At 39.7% G+C, this 20,008-nt stretch overlaps 1 protein-coding gene across 1 annotated transcript; it reads left to right on the top strand.

The window, feature by feature from the left end:
* The first annotated feature begins 991 nt into the window (after positions 1-991).
* On the top strand, positions 992-18,808 carry LOC133001623 (SWI/SNF-related matrix-associated actin-dependent regulator of chromatin subfamily B member 1-like). Its single transcript, XM_061071246.1, has 9 exons — positions 992-1,131; positions 6,629-6,740; positions 6,857-6,965; positions 10,730-10,867; positions 14,557-14,684; positions 14,800-14,966; positions 15,405-15,595; positions 15,802-15,933; positions 17,776-18,808. Exons 1-9 carry the CDS (start codon positions 1,042-1,044, stop codon positions 17,813-17,815), a joined length of 1,107 nt encoding a protein of 368 aa, XP_060927229.1. The 5' UTR covers positions 992-1,041; the 3' UTR covers positions 17,816-18,808.
* Positions 18,809-20,008: the final 1,200 nt, after the last annotated feature.

Genomic DNA, 20,008 nt, shown 5'->3' with positions numbered 1-20,008 from the left:
TGCATGGTACTATATTTTTGGAAATTAGTATTTGCTGTTCCTACAATAGTGCTGCATATTACTATGTTGATGTCATTGATGGTCTGATCTAATTTTCCCTTCTTAAATCATTCTTCTATTAACTTTCTACACTTCTCCCAATTTGCTGCATCAAACCTTCTCTCTCATTCTGCTCCATTTCTATTTTCTACACCTACCTTTATGAATATTGGATAGTGATCACGGTTTATTGGAATACTTCACTTCTAGTTTTACCCCCTAATGATTGTGTAACTATAGTGAGATAAATAGCTCACTCTGTTTCTTTCAACAAATTCACCCTTGTCTGACCCATCATTTAAACAAACAATTATTTTCAATCCATTTTTGCTTTTTCTGAACAATTTATCACACAGGCTAAAATTAGGACTAGCCTGTTCATTGATATCCTTTACTGTTGTCATTCAATTGTCCTGAACTTGTATTTACAAGGTTTATTTAACATCAGACAGCAATAGAAAATAAACAGATACTGACTTTGGTGGCACTGTGTGGGTTTTCATTCCTGCCGTAGTGATGATGATGCAATGAAATTTATTTATTGTAATAAATTAAATTATATTCAAATTTAATTTAATTCCTATAACATCGCAGTCTGTGTCTCCCCTAAAGGAGTATCTAATCTGATCTCACTTTATATCACTAGGGGGAGGTAATGCTCTCTGCAATTTGTTTTGCTACCTTGAAACGAACGAAGAGCAATAGCAATGCTGCGTTCATGGTTTTCAGAAAAAACTTAGAATGAACATGACAAATCACATTTTCAACGTGTTAATTCAACATATATTGTTAAGCAAATAGCGGTTTTGTAGTTTCCTGGGGACATTTTGTTTCGATTTAATTTTGTTTTTGTCGAGCTGCCATATTTGTAGATTGTTTTTTAAATATAGAAAGCTGAATCGAACACTACATTTGAAGAGACACCATCTTTACCGAAAGCCATGAACACATCTTAAGAAGAGAGGGCTACTTAACTGTTAGCTACTTAACGACTACGTAAAGATGCAATTGGCTCTAACGAAAACATTTGGTCAGAAGCCAGTTAAGTTTCAATTGGAACAAGATGGGGACTTTTACATGGTTGGGTCGGAGGTAAGTGACTATTCATTGATTACAGCGCCTAGCTTCTTTGCCGTAGCCTCAATTATCCATTATTCTGACTGGCTAATGGTAGCATGGTAACGACTCTCATTATAAGCTCAATAAACAAAGAAATAACAACGATCGGTTTATGACATGGTGAAGTCAGGCCAACCACCGATAAATCATCAAGACATTTAACATGGCCCCATGTTGTCCCAGATCAAATAATCAATAGCTAACATTATAGCTCATTTAAAAAATATATAACTTTCAATAATAGCCTGCATTCAATAGCGTGCAAAATAGTACTGTGGTTGTAAATGTGTAACCTAAGTCTGTATCGACCTTATACATTTTCAGCTTTAACAGTTACACCTTTTTCTATTGATTAAATAACTTTAATTAAGCCTAACCACGTAGCGTGTTGGCTGTTAAGAAAATCGAAAATCGAAAAATACCAGTGTTTCACAAAGAGAAAATGAGGAAATAAATGAAACCAGAATGGCTCAACCCTGGAAAGTAACAACTATAAAATACAATTTCTAAAATTTCTAGGGCTGCAAAGCAGCACTGGGTGGGCCCGAGCACATTCATTTTGTAGCGTTGCATGCTTTTTGCCTGAAAAAAATAAATAATGACTGAGGAAATATTGACACATAGAGCTGTTCTGGCTTGGACTCCGATCATGAGACAGAAGTTTGGTGGTGATATGACAATGCACAGTGGAGTTATGACAACATCGTCTCCTTTTGAAAAGGATGAACCTTCACCGTACTTCACTGTTTGCACGGTTTGAGGAAATGTTCCAATTCTGAGAGGGAAAGAGACGTGACCTTTGCAAGACATAAATATTCTTTGATCTTTGACCACTGTCACTGTAGGAGTGGAGGTTGTTTGTTTACGGCTCAGCATCAAAGGATACATGGTCCATGTATGTCCGTGTTACAGAACATCATGTTTTATTGGCACGCCCATTGAAAATTCCTCCAGAATACGTACATTTTCACCACTTTCTAACTTTCTGCAAATTTTGGTAAGAATTTGAGAATGGTAAAGCCCTCAAAAAGCCAATTAATTTGCCTGAATAATAATAATAATAATAATAATAACTAGGGCTAAGTTGTAGCACTTGAATAGGCCCGAGCACACTCATTTTGAAGCCTGTTGCGGTTAGTGGAGAGAGCGATTTAAAACAAGGCTTACCTCCTTTTGGTAGTAGGTGGTGCTATTGCTATCACTATACTAGACTAATAGATCTGTTCAGGTAATAACACTCTTTTCGCTAAAAGCTTTCGTCTTTGCATCTGAGACATCAGAGGATTCTACCATCACTGACACTGACATAACAGCAAACTGACAACAAAGAATTATTTGCTAAATTAATCCTTTGAAGTGTTCTTTTATATATACAGCTCATCTGATCTGTATATTGTAAAGCAGCCAAGAGCAGTTCATCAAAGTTGAAAACATGTCACTTCCTGTAGCCAGCAGGTGGCGCTGTAATGATGAGTCAATATTGATATAGATCTGATCAGGGCAGGACTGTGAATGTGTGAATGAGGTTTGAGGCTGAAAGAACAATGCACAGAGGAGTTATAATAAATCCCTCTTTTTTTGGCGAATCATCAAAATGTCATATACATTATCAAAATATATATATGAAATCATACAGAGGTAGTTTATATCCATCTTGTTGAGATGACTTTCACAGAAGTTGAAAAAGATGAAATCCCAAGGACAAGGTCATCAGACTTATTTGTTTGTCATGAAAAGACAAATGTCCCTATCGGACTTCACTTTAGGGGGCGCTAGTCAGTTATTTTGTCACACCAATTCCTTAAAACCATATAAACATCTTAAGGGGTACTTTTGTTACACAAATGTATTTTGAGGGAGACTGAAGCATGAACACTGAACTTACAGCAATTTCGTGTTTAATGGCGAATTGATGAACATTGACGCTAGCCTGCATTCAATAGCGTGCAAAATAGTACTGTGGTTGAAAATGTGTAACCTAAGTCTGTATCGGCCTTATACATTTTCAGCTTTAACAGTTACACCTTTTTCTATTGATTAAATAACTTTAATTAAGCCTAAGCACGTAGCGTGTTGGCTGTTAAGAAAATTGAAAAATACCAGTGTTTCATAAAGAGAAAATGAGGAAATAAATGAAACCAGAATTGCTCAACCCTGGAAAGTACCAACTATAAAATACAATTTCTAAAATTTCTAGGGCTGCAAAGCAGCACTGGGCGGAGCTCGAGCACATGCATTTTGAAGCGTTGCATGCGTTTTGCCTGAAAAAAATTAAAATAATGACTGAGGAAATATTGACACAAAGAGCTGTTCAGGCTTAGATTCTGATCATGAGACAGAAGTTTGGTGGTTATAGGACAATGCACGGTGGAGTTATGACAACATCGTCTCGTTTGGCGAAGGATGAACCTTTGCCGTTGACACGGTTTGAGGAAATATCCAAATTCTGAGAGAGAAAGAGATGTGACCTTTGCAAGACATGATGTTTCCTTTAATCTATGAAGACTGACTGCAGAAAAATGTGGACTATGGCCAAAATGGCCACTAAATGCAAAATAGCAGGCTTCCTGTTGTGTTTTTCCAATTGCACCTCCAATGTGGTCAATGTGAACACGTTCCGGGGGTCTCGGGGGGCACCGTTGAGCCATTTTGCGACGCCCATTGAAAATTCCTCCAGAATACGTACATTTTCACCACTTTCTAACTTTCTGCAAATTTTGGTAAGAATTTGAGCATGGTAAAGCCCTCAAAAAGCCAAATAATTTGCCATAATAATAATAATAATAATAAATAATAATAATAATCCTTACAATTTCAATAGGGCCTCACCTGTCAGTGCCTGTCAGTGCTCGGGCCCTAATAATAATAATCCTTACAATTTCAATAGGGCCTCACCTGTCAGGTCAGTGCTCAGGCCCTAAATATCACAGGTTTGGGATTCCACAATTATTTGCAGTTATAATGATCCCTATTGCACCTCTGTCCTCCCTGGGAGAGGGATTCCTCACATATGCCTCCCTTTTAGGTATCTAGGTTTTTCTGTATTCCCCTGTTAAAAGGGGGTTTCGTAGTATTTCGTGTTACTTTTTCCTTACTCATGAAGAGGGTTTAGGGCAGAGGATGTCGCACCTTGTTAAGCCCTATGAGACAAACTGATTTTATAAATATGGGAAATACAAATTATTTTTGATTGATTGATAACAAAAAAGAAAAAACAAGTGTTTTTGGTTGAACAGGTTAGTTTGTATCAAATGTGGATGAAGTATTCACGACACATCTTTAACTAAAAACGTCTAATACCACACTGTCAAAGCACTGTTATAAGCTGCATTGAAAATGTTTTTGGGAAGTTATGCTGTTTTTATTATTAACGTTTTTTCATAATTGTAAGAGCAGTAATAAATATACAATCCCCTATGACTGATGTATATTAGACCAGTAGTTTATGAATGCTGATACCTAGATTTTTAAGTATAGAATTTTATTTTTGTAGTTGCTTGAGGTGGGTTGTCAACTCTCTTGTATCCAACTGCAACTAATACATTTTTAGTTGATTGATTTTGAATTTGTGAATTTGGTTAATGTTTTCACCAGCCTTTTTAAATACAGTGCATTGAAAAAAAGCACTTTTCCATTTTAATGAAGAAAATGAATGAATCTCTTAATTTATTTGTTTTCATTGCCACTGTAATATCTTTATGGTGTTACGACCAGCAAAATGAGCGTCCACGATGTTCAAACATTTATATTGTCAAAGTCCAAGACTACAAGCAATCCTGCAGGTCACTTGTATTTATATAGCGCTGTTCTAGTCTGATGATGACCACTCAAAGCTCTTTACAGTACTGTTTCATATACACCCATTCACACACACATTAATACAGTGCATGTATTAGCAGCCGTTTGTTGTTCTATTAGGGGCAACTCGGGGCTCAGCATCTCCACATGCTTGCAGGTTTGGGCATGCATTCTATATATCCTAGTATGGATATGCCATTGGAGTATGGCATCTTTGAGACATCAATGTTATTGGGGTACATGTGTATTTTTGAATGAAATACAGTCAGCCCCTTGCTAGCCTAACAATAACCTCAGAGTCAGTGGTCTATTGTAAGATTAGTGCAATAAACGGGTGTAGAGGGTCAACCTGTTTCTTACGGGGTTTGACAACTATGTTGACAGCTGGACGAGTAGGAAAGGCCTATACCAAATTTTTTATGTCAGCAATACCTTCATGAAAATGTTTGGTTGCATGCAATCAACTTTTTCTGATGAGCTGGTTATGTTGATGTTGTTGTGCCTCTATCTATTTTCAACCTGGCTATGCAGTACAACACAATGGATGCCAGTGTGGTCCTCATGTCGTTGAGTGATGGTTTTATGTGTTGAATGGTCCTGTTATGCTGGTCGATAGTTGCTTTGTCCGGGCAGATTTGGACAAAAGGTTTGTGGTTCTCAGTTGACTTGAAGTGTTTATCTTTGTCAGCCATTGAATTTAATTAGAAAACACTGCTAAAATCATTTATCATAATATATCTTACCATTTATTATTCATAAATATGTTCTTTTACCATAGCTGTATGACAATTATAATCACTTCCTCATTACACTTCTATAAATACAACATCATGATTATATATTTTCTGTCTGGCATTTCTTTTTACTCTGGCTCATATTTTGCTGGATGTTTCCAGTGGTAGAGTACCACTGTTGACAACAGTGAACACACATTGGAAATAATTATTCTTGTTAGTTTTACATCTCCTTCTGTGTTTCACTGCATGGACAATAGTAAATGTATTGGACTGTATTGAGCACTTTTCTAGTCTTATAGGCTGCTTTCATACGCAGAGCTTTTTCTATCACATCATTTATACACTGTCGGGACAAGGTTAATTATGGGTTAAGAGTCCTGCCCAAAGAATGCACAATGGAGGAGTCTTAGATTAACGATGATCCTCTCTACCTATTGAGCTGGCTCAGAAGCTGCCCACCTGGTAAGAGCACATTTGACCAGAAGGTGCAAAAACACCATTATTTGAAAATAAAGAAGCCAATTGGAGTGCTTCATCTGACATTGATTAGTTCTTCTCTAGGGAAAGAGCTGTGGGTACTGTAGCAAAACTGACTTCTGTAGTATTACACTAAGTGGTGCAGTTTCCCCGTCAAAGGCCAAGAAATAAAGCAATGCGTGCCTACAGCTTGCTGAGCCCAGCCAGTGATCCTGTGCCAAATGATTGCAGGCACAGTAAACATGGTAGTTATAAAGGTATCATTCAAGTTTCCTTGGAAAGTGAAGAGTCACATTTCGGACATCATTAAGAGTTTTTCTGTATCATAAATGTTTTGTCAATGTGTTTGCATCAATGCTATACTCATTTTGTGAGTAATTAAGAGTACCTGTAGTGATTGTTATACTAAGCCTAATAATAATTTTGGATTACTCAAAATTTTGTCCTCTACTTTGCAGGTTGGAAACTATTTGCGTATGTTCAGAGGTTCTTTGTATAAAAGATACCCATCTTTATGGAGGAGGCTGGCCTCAGTGGAGGAGAGGAAAAAAATTGTAGCATCATCACATGGTGAGTGGCTTTGTATGTAACTGGATCTTGGTATACTTAGTTTGTACTAATCCATGTCTGTAAGGTCCAGAGGTTGTAATAACATATTTTATGAATTAATTCTTATCTTATTATAGCCACTAGTGTTACTCTACTGAAGGCATCTGAATGTGAAGAGATCTTTGAGGGAAATGACGAGAAATACAAGGCACTGTCCATCAGCACGGAGCCTCCAGCTTACCTCAGGTAATTTATTTTCTTAAACTATTAATTTTGTTTGTGTATATGAGACCATCTGCCAACATACTGAAATGCAAATTTTCAGCAAAGGAATAGTTTTTGCCTTCTTGATAGATTTGCAAGAAATTCTAATCCTGTTTTCACTTTGTCATTATTATATTGAGTGTAGATCAGTGGTCACCAACCTTTTCAAGCACAAGATCACATTTTAATTCCAAACGTAAGCTGAGATCATTGAGAGAGACAATATCTTCCAAAAAACCCATTTGTCATTTGTGTTAAATGCTATGTACAAGCATTAATATACGCAACTTTATCTATTGAATGCACAATATTCACATTAATATCAATTCATATACAGGATTTGTTGAATGCAAAATATTAAGCTTCTCAGTTCAACACTATGTTTTGCAGAGGAGCTGCTATTGCAGCACAATGTATTTACATAGAAATTGCTATAATATGGCTAAACAGTATAAAGCTGTGCATTTTTGATCTGTCTGTCACAAACACTTCCTGAACATGTTTCAAAGTGAAAGCAATCCAGGGTTTGTTAATTCATTAATTTGTTCTAAAGGGGCTGTAAATCCCGAAATTAAAAGCCGGCGCATGCTTCTGCGTTTTCAGGGGCCAGCAAGCGCAAGAGCCCTTCCGGGCCCCTTACGTGCTTACGTATCCCTTCTTACGTGCGTCGCCCAATCTAACTAGACAGCAAAGCCCCGCAAGCCTCACGCAGCCCGCAAGGCTGTGATTGGTCTGCTAACTACATCCTTTCAGGAGTCGCATTTCTGGTTTCATGCCCCATAATACCGGCGGAAATCACGGAAGATTTAGAAGAACGAATATGGACCAAATAGAAGAGCGTTTGGCAGAAGAGATTCGAAACTATGACCACTAGTATAACCCGTCACTGACTAGCGGATTTGTCCCCCAGAAAAAGGCTATGAGGAGCCTGTAAATAAACAGTCGACAACGACTGCCACACACGAAGAAGAGCCGACTTCGACAAAAAACATTACTCCGCCTAGTGGTCTGGCGGTGAATTGCTTTGCATCAAGCGCAACCCTTGGGGAACCATGAATTAAAACGAATCCGTCGACATAGAGAAAGTCCCAGCCCTGTGGAAGACCTCCTGTGTGGTCCCGGTGCCGAAGACGCCGCGCCCCAAGGAGCCTAACCACTTCAGGCCAGTTGCCCTGACTTCTCACCTGATGAAGACGATGGAGAGGATTATCCTGAGACACCTACGACTGCTGGTGGGCACACAGCTGGACCCCCTGCAGTTTGCTTACCAGCCTGGGATTGGGGTGGATGACTCAGTTACCTACCTGCTGCACAGATCCCTGCTACACCTGGAGGACAGCAGGAACACTGTGAGGGTCATGTTTTTTGACTTCTCAAGTGCATTCAACACCATCCAGCCTTCACTGCTCAAAGTGAAGATGGAGAACGTGGGAGTGGACCAACACCTGGCTGCATGGACAACGGATTACCTCACCAAGAGACCACAGTATGTGAGGCTCCATCACTGTGTGTCTGACGTGGTGCTCTGCAGCACAGGTGCCCCTCAGGGTACGGTGCTCTCCCCTTTCCTCTTCACCCTCTACACCTCCGACTTCACCCACAACACCACCCACTGCCACATCCAGAAGTTCTCAGATGACACAGCCATCGTTGGATGTGTTCCTGAGGGGAATGACCTGGAGTACAGGGCGGTCATCACAGACTTCGTCAGCTGGAGTGAGCTCAACCAGCTTCAGCTGAACACCAGCAAGACGAAGGAGATGATCGTGAACTTCCGGAAAAAAGCATCCAACTTAACACCAGTGAACATCCAGGGATTGGACATAGAGGTGGTGGAGAACTACAAATTCCTGGGTGTTCACCTCAACAACAAACTGGACTGGTCTGATAACTCACATGCCCTCTATAAGAAGGGCCAGAGCCGCCTCCACCTGCTGAGGAGGCTGAGGTCCTTCGGAGTGTGCAGGGCTCTCCTCAGGACTTTTTATGACTCTGTGGTGGCTTCAGCAATCTTCTACGCTGTGGTCTGCTGGAGGGGGGGTAGCACGGACAGAGACAGGAGCAGGCTCAACAGACTGATAAGAAGAGCGAGCTCTGTCCTGGACTGTCCTCTGGACTCCATTGAGGAAGTGGGGGACAGAAGGATGTTAGCCAAGCTGGCGTCCATCATGGGCAACACCTCTCACCCCCTACATGACAATGTGGGGTCCCTGAGCAGCTCCTTCAGCAGCAGACTGTTACACCCACGGTGTAAGAAGGAGAGGTTCCGCAGGTCCTTCATCCCGGCTGCAGTCAGGCTCTACAACACCAGCACCACCTGATAATGTTGTAGTCCCTGTCTATTATTTATCTCCACTCAACCTCTCACCATAGCTGTATTTGTATTTTTATTTTTCTTATTTATTTTTTATTTTTTTACTCAGATCACTACTATGCACAATAATATTCAACACTTTACATCTATATTTATATCATGGTCACTTATAATGGTTACATTGCAATATTTATATTTTCCTTTATACTATCTTGTAGTATTATTTATATTATGGTCACTTACTTTTTAATTATTTTTTCTGTATCATGGTCACTACTGTTGCAATATTACTTATAATACTTTTGTTTTCATTACAATAACACTTACATCACTCCACTTTCTCCCCAGTACCTGCTTTTGCACAGTGTCTGTTTTGCAGGTTGTTTTTTGTTTTTGTTTTCTGTATATTTTTACTCTCATTATGTGTAGTTTAGTAGTGTATATATTTTGATCTTTCTTTTTTATTGTTGCTTCGGCACTGTTATTTAAATTCTGTTTTTCTCTTTTTTGCTGTAACAAGTGAATTTCCCCGTTGTGTGGATAAATAAAGAAATCTAATCTAATAGCTGCGTGAAAAGCCGCAGACCCCATTGCAGAAGCATGCGCCGGCCTTTAGTTCTGTTCCTAATCCGACTTGTATTGAAGGAAATGCAGTAGATTAACCAGCAGCTCTGCCGCCAGTAGCGAAGACACAGTGCGACACAGACACGCAGCTGATCTGATCAACCGCAGCCAGTGAGTCCAGAGCGTTAAGGAGATTGAAGGTGAAGACTGTCGAGATCGACCGGTATATCGCGTACCAGGATCAGGCATCGGCCCCTGCTCAACTGGAGACAGGAAGCGGGAGTCAGCTGGGCTGCCGACTAGAGATCCAAAACAGGCCTACGCCCGAGCAGCACTGTCTGCAGTTGCGCCGCAGAACTGCTGCGCTGCACAGAGAGCCTTCTGCCCATCACTTGAAGTTCTTGAACTTAACTTTTAATACAACTACAGCTAGTTTGGCCCCGGTCTAAAGGATATGCAACTTCCATTTTGAACAAGGCAAACTGACAAAGGGAAACATACAGACTATATGGCAGGGATAATTAAACAGAGGTGAAACTCATTAGGAGCAGGTGCAGATAATCACAAGGGCATAAAACAGGACAAAGGCAGGAAATTAAGTCTAAAATGTTGGCAGGTCATTCTCTCAGCGACAGCCTCAGATTGGTTCTTAGGGTGCTGATCCCCCTTCATTGTCCTGTATAAAGGAGAACCCACCCATACCCGATGTGAGGATAACAGCAACCTAACCGCAGCTTAATCAGGAGAGACTTAAATTCAACAATTTAACAAACATTTATTGACATGTGCACTGAGAAAGTGATGTGAATGTTATAATTCTTTGGACGTTTTAGACCCCTATGTGATGCTTTTATTTTTTTCTGTAAAGGGAGCAGAAAGCAAAAAGAAGCAGTCAGTGGGTCCCCACATTGCCCAACAGCTCTCACCATCTAGATGCTGTGCCTTGCTCAACCACCATCAACCGAAACAGAATTGGACGTGACAAGAAGAGGACCTTTCCCCTGTGGTGAGAAGGCTTGTTTATACACTTTTGCTTTGAATATTTCATTTTTGTGTATTAGTGAATTGTTTTCTTTACCTATACTTCGTGGGGGGGGTTTTCTTTACAACTTTATTTAAAATGTGTTGCCAATTCTAAACATAAAATATTAAGAATAAAATAAATTATATATAAATAAGCAATACAACTAAAATGAGTTTTAGGAAGCACTGTAAAGCTGCTGTACTGTAAAAAATACTATTTCAAAATAATCCTTTCTTGATTAGTACAATCAAAAACCTTCAATAAAGTGTTAACACATTCTTAAGCATGTAAAATATCCGTTTTATTTTGGAATACAAAAAGTAAAGAAAAGAAAAAACATTGTGTTTAGATTTAATGTGTAAATTGGTAATTAAAAACCTAAAGCAATTCAATTTAAATACAATATTGAACTAGGGCTACGTTGTAGCACTGACGGGCCCGAGCATAAGCACGTTGAAGCCTGTTGCGGTTAGTGGAGAGAGCGATCGATGACCAAGCGCACGTCTCCGCATTGCATGCGTTTTGCGCACTGCGGCAAGGATAAACGCTTCACTTCCTGCGTCCGTCACGCGATGTCGATCCTTGCCTGCTAATTGCTCATTACGGTCCACGCTATCAATTGCACATCACACTGTGAACATTTTATGTAAATCGAATGATAGTTGTAAAACAAAGCGTACTTCCTGGTGCCAGTAGGTAGCGCCATCACTATTATTACATACACACTTATATATCTTTTCAAATAGGCGCTCTGATGTAGCGTGAGCAATTTGTGTCAATTGGACAATGTTACAACAACTTAATTTTCACACTGATCAATAGGTGGCGCTATGACCCTGAACCAATATTAATATATGGAGCTGTTCAGGTCAGGATTGTGACCATAGGTCAGTAGTTTGGAGCCGGAGAAATGTCCAGAGATCTAGTGCTCAGCACTGTGCAGGACAAAGCATGCAGTGCCTCAGTTATTGCACCCCAGGTTTCATTTTTTAAAACATCGTCACTCTACGCTCTCAGGCTACAGAGAAGTGTTCCTTCTGTGGCTTCTACCTACAACCCAATTGTTTCAATTACTGCTGTGATATTCTTTTCTCTCCTATAATTTCAGCTTCTCTGTTCAATACACACCGCTCGCTTCATGACAAAAGGATGTCCTTATATTGTGAAACAGAGGCATGGCAGTATGCTAATTACAGAGAGCGGACACGCGCCTATCGATTAGGAATGATTCTGATTCACAAACATACGCATGATGGTGAGAACTAAATTGGCTGGTGCACACGTATCATGAATCTGGCGGGAATTTTTGCACGCTCTTATTAATTGCGGAGAGTAAAGGCCGAAATATGCTACTCCGACTCTGTTGCGCGCGGGGGAATGGATGGATCCCACGGACTCTTTCTATTTAAGGTTCTCTGAAGGCTGTGGGTGCTGAAAACAATTCACCGCCAGAACAGTAGGTTGTGCAACGGAAGACGAACTTAGAGAAGCCTACCTCATGACGTATTTTTATGTAGAAGAAGTCCACGATTGCTTATATACCTCCACACAGTGAACGATGGCAAGTAATAGACAAAGGCTGTTGATGGAGCTGGAGCTGCCTGACATGGAAGAGGACTTGCTTTGAACGTATTTTATGAGACGACAACAGAAGAGGCGACGGAAGGGATGAAACGGGAAGTGTTCGGTCCGGAAATGTGAGATTCCGGAAATGATGTTGTGCCGAAATTATCGGACCAATCACAGCAAAGGGATATCCCTAGGCTACCCGACATTCCGACGGATAGTTAGAAAAATCAGAGGTGCACGAAGAGCTCTCCGAGGTGCTCGGGGCGGTTGCAATAACTCGGTAAGGCAACCATTAAAATTGTGACCTACCTTGACAGTGTAGGAGGTGTCCCCTCAGTAAAACACTGTGGCCAATACAGAATACATAAAGAGGAAAGAGCTGGGAGAAAATATGTCAACTACAATGGCTCTCGACCGGGTCAAATACATGGCGGGAGTTCTGCTGGAAAAATATAACAAGATTTTTTATCACACCCATTCAAAAACGACACCAAGGCAGCGGGGACGCCTGTTGGAGGCCCTGTGGATCTATTGGAGCCAACCACTTCCATATTTTCTTGGACTGCCAAGCAATGAGCTCTTACTGGGAAGAGATCCACAAACATATTAACAATTTATTTAATGTGAACATCCCATTAAAATGTGAAACTTTGTTTTTGGGCAATATATTGTTTGAAACGTGGAACATAAAAGGCAAAAAACTGCTCGCTATACTGTTGGCAGCTAGTAAGAAATGTGTCACAAGGAAATGGTTAAAAGTGAACCCTCCCGCCATTGATGAATGGATTGAGATTGTGTATTAGATTTATGTTATGGAAAAGATCTCTTTTTCCCTCAAGGTCGAGAAAGACATTTTTTATAAGACCTGGACCAAATGGACTGAGTATGTAAAACCAGTTAGATCTGATTTTATTTGAATATACTTGTGTTTTGTGTGATCCTCCTTTTTTTTATGTGATGTGCGCTTCCCGGTTGTGTTCTCTTTACCTCTGTTATTGTTCCTACATGGAGTAATTTAGGTCCATAAAACAAAACCCCAGAAAGGCAGTATGAACAAAATCACCCAAACTTACTACATCCATCCTTTCTTATGTCCTTGACAGTATGACAGACTGTATTTAATGTTTGTGATGGAAATGTGCCATTAGAAATGTTCTAAATAAAAAGAGAATTTCAAAAAAACAAACGCTGTGGCCATGTTAATGCACATAAATAACATACTCAAAAAACAAACAACTCCGTGAATGGATGTCGTTCTAATGCCTATCGGGAAAGCTGTTCCATTAACAAGGCTGCCTCACTCACACTAGGTCATGGCAAACACAAAACTGTTTCTCAGGCAGGTTAACAACGATTTACGTCCACTGCCGCCATCAGGATCCACCAACAGCTGCCACCTCAGTCATGGTCCTCCACCACTATCGAACGTGTGAATTTATATGACTGGGTGGGAGTAGATTCATTTAGGCTGACCTATTCATTGAGATGAAGCCAGGCCTCAGTGAGGGACAATACATCTATTTTTTGATCTGAGACTAGTTCATTTACTAAAATAGCCTTTGATGATAGTGATCTTATGTTCAAAAGTCCACATTGTATTGTTTTTTTGTGTAGAATTCTCTGTTAATGTTTGATTTAAATAATATAATGGGACAGTGGACAGACAGTCTCTATGGGGTTGTGGTTGTTGACTGATCCAGAGGGAGCGCAGAAAACTGTGTAGCACTGCAGCTCTTCGTTCTGGTCCCAACTCTGGGTTGTCGTTTAATAGACTGAATAATATTCCTATATAAGAGATCTGCCCCATCCCAAATGGGATGTACGCCGTCTCTCCTAACAAGACCAGGTTTCCTCCAAGAGTTTGCCAATTATCTACAAAGCCCACACCATCCACCGAGATGAAATCTCAAGAACCTTTTTTTTTTTTCTGTATGTCCTTGTGCTTAATATGAACAGGATGAACAATTACTAAAACTAATTGCACTTTTAATACACAAATGAGGAATTAGAACAATTGAAAATATAGAAAAGCACATATTTGAATTCAGATAAATATTAAGACTTTCTTGGTTAAACAATTGTAATCTAACATTGTGTCTCAGTTTTGACGACCATGACCCTGCAGTTATCCATGAGAATGCGGCCCAGGTAGAGGCTCTGGTTCCAATTCGTCTGGACATGGAGATAGAAGGACAGAAACTACGAGATGCCTTCACGTGGAACATGAATGGTAAACATGTCAATAAGCTTGTCAACATCCAAAATGTACAGCATTGTCTTTGAATTTTTTTTTTTCTGGTAGTACTTTCTAATTGTGCTCTGACCTCAACACCCCACAAACCCAGAGAAACTGATGACCCCAGAGATGTTTGCAGAGATTTTGTGTGATGACCTAGACCTGAATCCTCTGGCCTTTGTCCCTGCCATTGCCTCAGCCATTCGCCAGCAGATTGAGTCCTACCCAGCTGACAGCGTACTAGAGGAGCAGGCTGACCAGAGAATCATCATTAAGGTAGGTGCTAAGCCTATAAAACAACAAAAAACACTTTGGTAATTATTCTCTTTTGCTATTTATCCTTTACAATGAACAATGAGAACTCTTTGTACAAAATAGGCTGCTTCTTTAGCAGCCTATTTTGTACTGAAAATGTAACCACATGGTTATTCTTAAGCTGCGGTCTCTGAGACATAATAGCCCCCGTTAAAGGTTTCAGGATACGTGCTGCAGCATTTTGGACAAGCTGCAGTCTTTAAAGACTTAATGCTTGAGCCTGATAACAAGGAATTACAATAATCAAGTCTGGATGTAACAAATGCGTGGACCCTTTTTAGAAAGTGATAGGGTTGAGACAGAGTAGAAGCCACTGGAAAGTTGAAACAAAGGGTATTAAATACAAATAAAATAAACGGGTGTGTATATATGTAGATAATGTTTTTCTCTATTCTTCAGCTGAACATCCATGTTGGAAACATCTCTTTAGTGGACCAGTTTGAGTGGGACATGTCAGAGAGGGAGAATTCCCCAGAGTCGTTTGCACTGAAACTATGCTCTGAGCTGGGTTTGGGCGGAGAGTTTGTCACCACTATCGCCTACAGCATTCGAGGTCAACTCAGCTGGCACCAGAGGACATATGCCTTCAGGTAACTCAGCACACACGGGTCAACGAATATATTTTAAAGGTTTGCCTTGCGTTAATTAGCTGAAGGAGCCCACTTTATCTAAAGGTTTATCTCATTTATAGCATTTGTACTGTAGTCTTAGCCTAAACTCTCTTTTTTTGTGAGCTTTTGTTTTGTCTGCCATAGTGCACTGATTCTTGACTGCCATGTTTTGACTTTTCCCACAGTGAGAATCCACTCCCCACTGTGGAGATTGCCATCCGCAACACAGGTGATGCAGACCAGTGGTGCCCCCTGCTGGAGACACTCACAGATGCTGAAATGGAGAAGAAGATCCGAGACCAAGACAGGAACACAAGGTGAGACGGTCTGATACAAATAAAAGGTATATGACCTGAATCTCTACTCCATTGTAGCTGCCAATGCTGCTGAGTTTTACTCTACTTTCAGATACATAAACTCATTACAAGCAAGACAGAATACAACTGATCCCCTTATGTTGTAATGATCTTAAGAACACAACTGAACAAAGCAAAAAAGTAGCAAAATGTTAACCCAGAAACAGAATGTCTACTACAAAAACACTCAAATGCCAAAATATTTAATGCAATTTTGTGTAGCCAAACAATTGCTGGTGCTGCAGCAGGATTGCTAAATATAACTTTGCAGTCTAATTTCACTGAAGCCAAATAAATCGTCCAACAAATAAGCAGAGTCACTAAAGGCCGGCGCATGCTTCTGCGTTTTCACAGGCCCGGAAGCGTAAGAGCCCTTCCGGGCCCCTTAAGTACTTACGTATCCCTTCTTACATGCTTACGTGCGTCGCCCAATTTTTCTAACTAGACGGCAAAGCTCCGCAAGCGTCACGTAGCCGGCAAGGCTGTGATGGGTCTGCTAACTACATCATTTCCGGAGTCGCATTTCCGGTTAATGACCGATAATACCGGCGGAAACCACGGAAGATTTAGTGGTGATGTAAATAAACCGCTCTTCTTCGTGTGTGGCACGAAGAAGAGCCGACTTCGACAAAAAACATTTCTCCGCCTATTGTTCTGGCGGGGAAAACACGTGCAACGCTTGGAAAACCATGAATGACAACGAGTCCTGCGTCACAACTGCGTTAAAAGCCACAGACGCCATTGCAGAAGCATGCGCCGGCCTTAATCCATAAGACAGAGGTTATTAAAAAGCAGGTACACAAAAATCTGAGGTCGATACTCCGTTTCCAAAACAGCTAATAGGAATCGATTCTCTGAGGTCATTTTTTCCCACTTGGCTGCTTGTAATCACACTTGAATTACATGATGAAGGTACATTTTACATTTGTATGGTAGCTTAACATTCATATTTTGTTATATTTCTAACCTTTATTTTTGATTTTTGAAACATTACATAGTGAAAAGGACAATCCTTGACATTTGTTTTAAATGTGAGTCAAACAACAACTCTGAATCAAAGATAACACTCAGATTTCTGGCGTTCTCGCTGGAGGTAAGGGTGATGCCATCAAGAGTAGCTATATCATTAGATAATGCATCTCTTATGTGTAATGGGCAAATTATTAGAACTTCTATTTTATCGAAGTTTAATAACAGGATATTGTTATAGTATTTACGAGTCACTTTTAATTACAGATGATCCTGATTTCCCAGAACAGTTAAAAAATCCATTTTCTAGCGCTAATTGAAAGTGTATAATATCATTTTATTGGAAAGTGAAGGCTGGTAAGGTTTAAAATGTTGTAGTCAGAGAAAAATATAAGGCATTATTCAGGAGGGATAAACTTGAATCTTTACAATGTGCATCATTGTGTATCAATCTATCTGGATGAAATATAATGCATTATGTGTTCTTAACTTGACTTTGTATTTGCAGTATGAAATGAGAAGGACGATATCAGACAAAGTATTAACCCAGGACTTATCAGAGGACTTGGATATAATACACACATACAGTTCATCTTATGTTACTTATTATAACCGTAACATGGTCACAGCTTCCAGATTTCCTCTAAACTTGGAGTGAACATTCTGAGTTTTCACAATACAAACCTTCTGTAACACAACCCAAGACCTTTATGCATGCTTTTTTATTTAGTCCAACTCATCCCTCTATTTAATATAAGTCTTCTCTTAATATAAATCACTCCTACAGTTTTTCCATGAGTCTTGAAATAATGTGAATAAAATTTGTTTTTCCAGGCGTATGAGAAGACTGGCCAACACTGCTCCATCCTGGTAGAAAGAGACGTGAAGCAACAGTAGCTGACACTCTATTGTCTCTTTTTATTGTCAATCGATCAAGTTTAACACACTCACTAATATTGATTAAGTATATGGATATTCATGTTAGCATGAACACAGACATGTTCAGTCTCCATGGGCGTTTCCATTGACTGAGCACAACACACACATCCATGCATTCCACTATTCCAATATAATGGCAGTGACCACAAATATATCAATATATAGGAAACACAGAGAATTGTAAAAAAACTTGAGTAATAATGGGTTTATTGTGAAACTAGCCTTTCAGAGGAAGTCAGCCTACTAGGTGTCTTTTAGTGTGGCACTGGACACAGTTGCATTTACACAGCTAAAAGAAGGTGACTATATCCGTCCCAGACTAACAGCAAATGTGGTCAGAGTGATTGGATCTTATATTCGTCCCTTACATGTCTTCGGCCATTTCACTTGTAATTTGAGCTGTCCATTTATGACATCACTCAGGAAGAACAGGTCGCAGTGACAACAGGGCCACTTCTTAAATCACATAAAACATCCTACATATAGGCTTTAATACATTTTATGAACCACATCTGTGATTAAGCTTCTTCTTCACACTGATGCTGATTACCTGACTGAAATGAGACACCTGTGGCTCTGATTTGCAAGGCAGTTAATCAGAGAGCTGGTTTGTTTTTAGCATGGAGACTGTGTTCTGACCTTGGTTAGTGGTTATGATCAGTCATGTGTGTCAGTGTCCACCTGCATGCAAAAACATAGGTAGCTTGTACACGGCACTGTACCTCATATTACATCACTGTCTGTGATTTGAGTCTTAATATTACAGTGAGCTTGGTATTTTGTTAAGTAGAGAGCATATTTTTAAGAACATCTCTGAAATTGTATGTATATGATGTATTAATGCTTTTTGTTTTCTTTTTTTGTAAAATTGCTTACCTTTATAATGGACTCAATTTGTTTGAAAATAAAGACCATTTGTTGGGAAATATCTTATGTTAACCTGTGTGTTATTTTAATAGGGGTGGTAAATATTATGCTTTCATTCTGAGTTCAAGGCGTCAGAATTAACATCATATATTCACATATTTGACATACAGGTAAAATGCTTGCTTTCTCCTCGTTTCCTTTAGTGGCACTATTATTTGTATAATGGAACCTATAAAGCTAATGTTTGCAACCGAGATTATTAGTGTGTTGATGTGGTCACACACACACAAATATAATAATGCAAAAAAGTCAGGGTTGTTTTTGTATTATGTGAGTATTTGTGTTCAGAACTGATTTAAGTGAAGTCAAAAGCCCAACTCCAGCCTGAATTGCAGTGAGGGGTACTTGCATAATTCTGCCTAACCCACATAGCAAAATTGTTTTGTAGAAAACATCAGTGGCTTTGACTATGAATGGCTTTGAATACACTTTGGTTTATCCTTAAAATAGGGTTTATCATCCAAAAACCTTCACCAATGATTTACATAGAGAAATATTGTTGTTATGTATGAATACTTTTTTATGATTTTACTGGTCTGGCCCACTTGAGCTCAAAGTGGGCAGTATGTGGCCCCTTACCTAAAATGAGTTTGACACCCCTGTATTAAAGTCTTCCTTTGTGACAATGTTATGAGGTTTCGCTCAAACTGACTAAGGTAAAACAGCAACAATTTAAACAGTGAATTAGTAGATACAGCTTGCGCTCCAAAAATCAGTGCTTTGGTAAATGCTGGGCAGAGGCAACGGAAAGTGTCCTTGTTCCAGGAATCAATGGCCAATATTCATCCCACAGCCTTCCACTCCTCCTGCCATTTCGGTGTCAGGGATGGCACCCTAATTTCCAACCCCTATGCCGCAGAATCTAAGAGTTCTGACCAAAAAGCAGCACAGGCATCCCTGGACATACCCCCTGCATCAGTAAAAACAGGCAGACAACAAAAAAAAAAGTTCCCTGGCTCCCTGGTTGTCAACAACACAGAGGCAAAGAAATGTGACATTATCTGTATCAGCCATTAGAAACAGTTATTTTATGTCAAACTTGAAGTATGAAATTTAGATATCAAATATCCACACAATGCCTGATCATGTTTTAAGGAGTGTTCATATGTGAGCAAATACAAGCAAATTAAAATGGTTCCTTATCTGCCCAAAGGATCCAACTAATGCTTAATAATTCATTATATGGTGTTATGTAATTGGA

This window comes from Limanda limanda, chromosome 1 (genome assembly GCF_963576545.1).
Source record: "Limanda limanda chromosome 1, fLimLim1.1, whole genome shotgun sequence".
Lineage (NCBI taxonomy): Eukaryota > Metazoa > Chordata > Actinopteri > Pleuronectiformes > Pleuronectidae > Limanda > Limanda limanda.
The sequence above is the reverse complement of the archived record's forward strand: the minus strand, read 5'-3'. Positions and strand labels throughout refer to the sequence as shown.

What these genes read in the sequence shown, in the direction of transcription:
- LOC133001623 (XM_061071246.1), top strand. Translation starts at nt 1,042, where the DNA reads ATGCAATTGGCTCTAACGAAAACATTTGGTCAGAAGCCAGTTAAGTTT. An exon ending in AAGAGGACCTTTCCCCTGTG is followed by an intron (nt 10,868 to 14,556) that starts GTGAGAAGGCTT and finishes ATTGTGTCTCAG; the next exon opens with TTTTGACGACCATGACCCTG. An exon ending in ACCAGAGAATCATCATTAAG is followed by an intron (nt 14,967 to 15,404) that starts GTAGGTGCTAAG and finishes TCTATTCTTCAG; the next exon opens with CTGAACATCCATGTTGGAAA.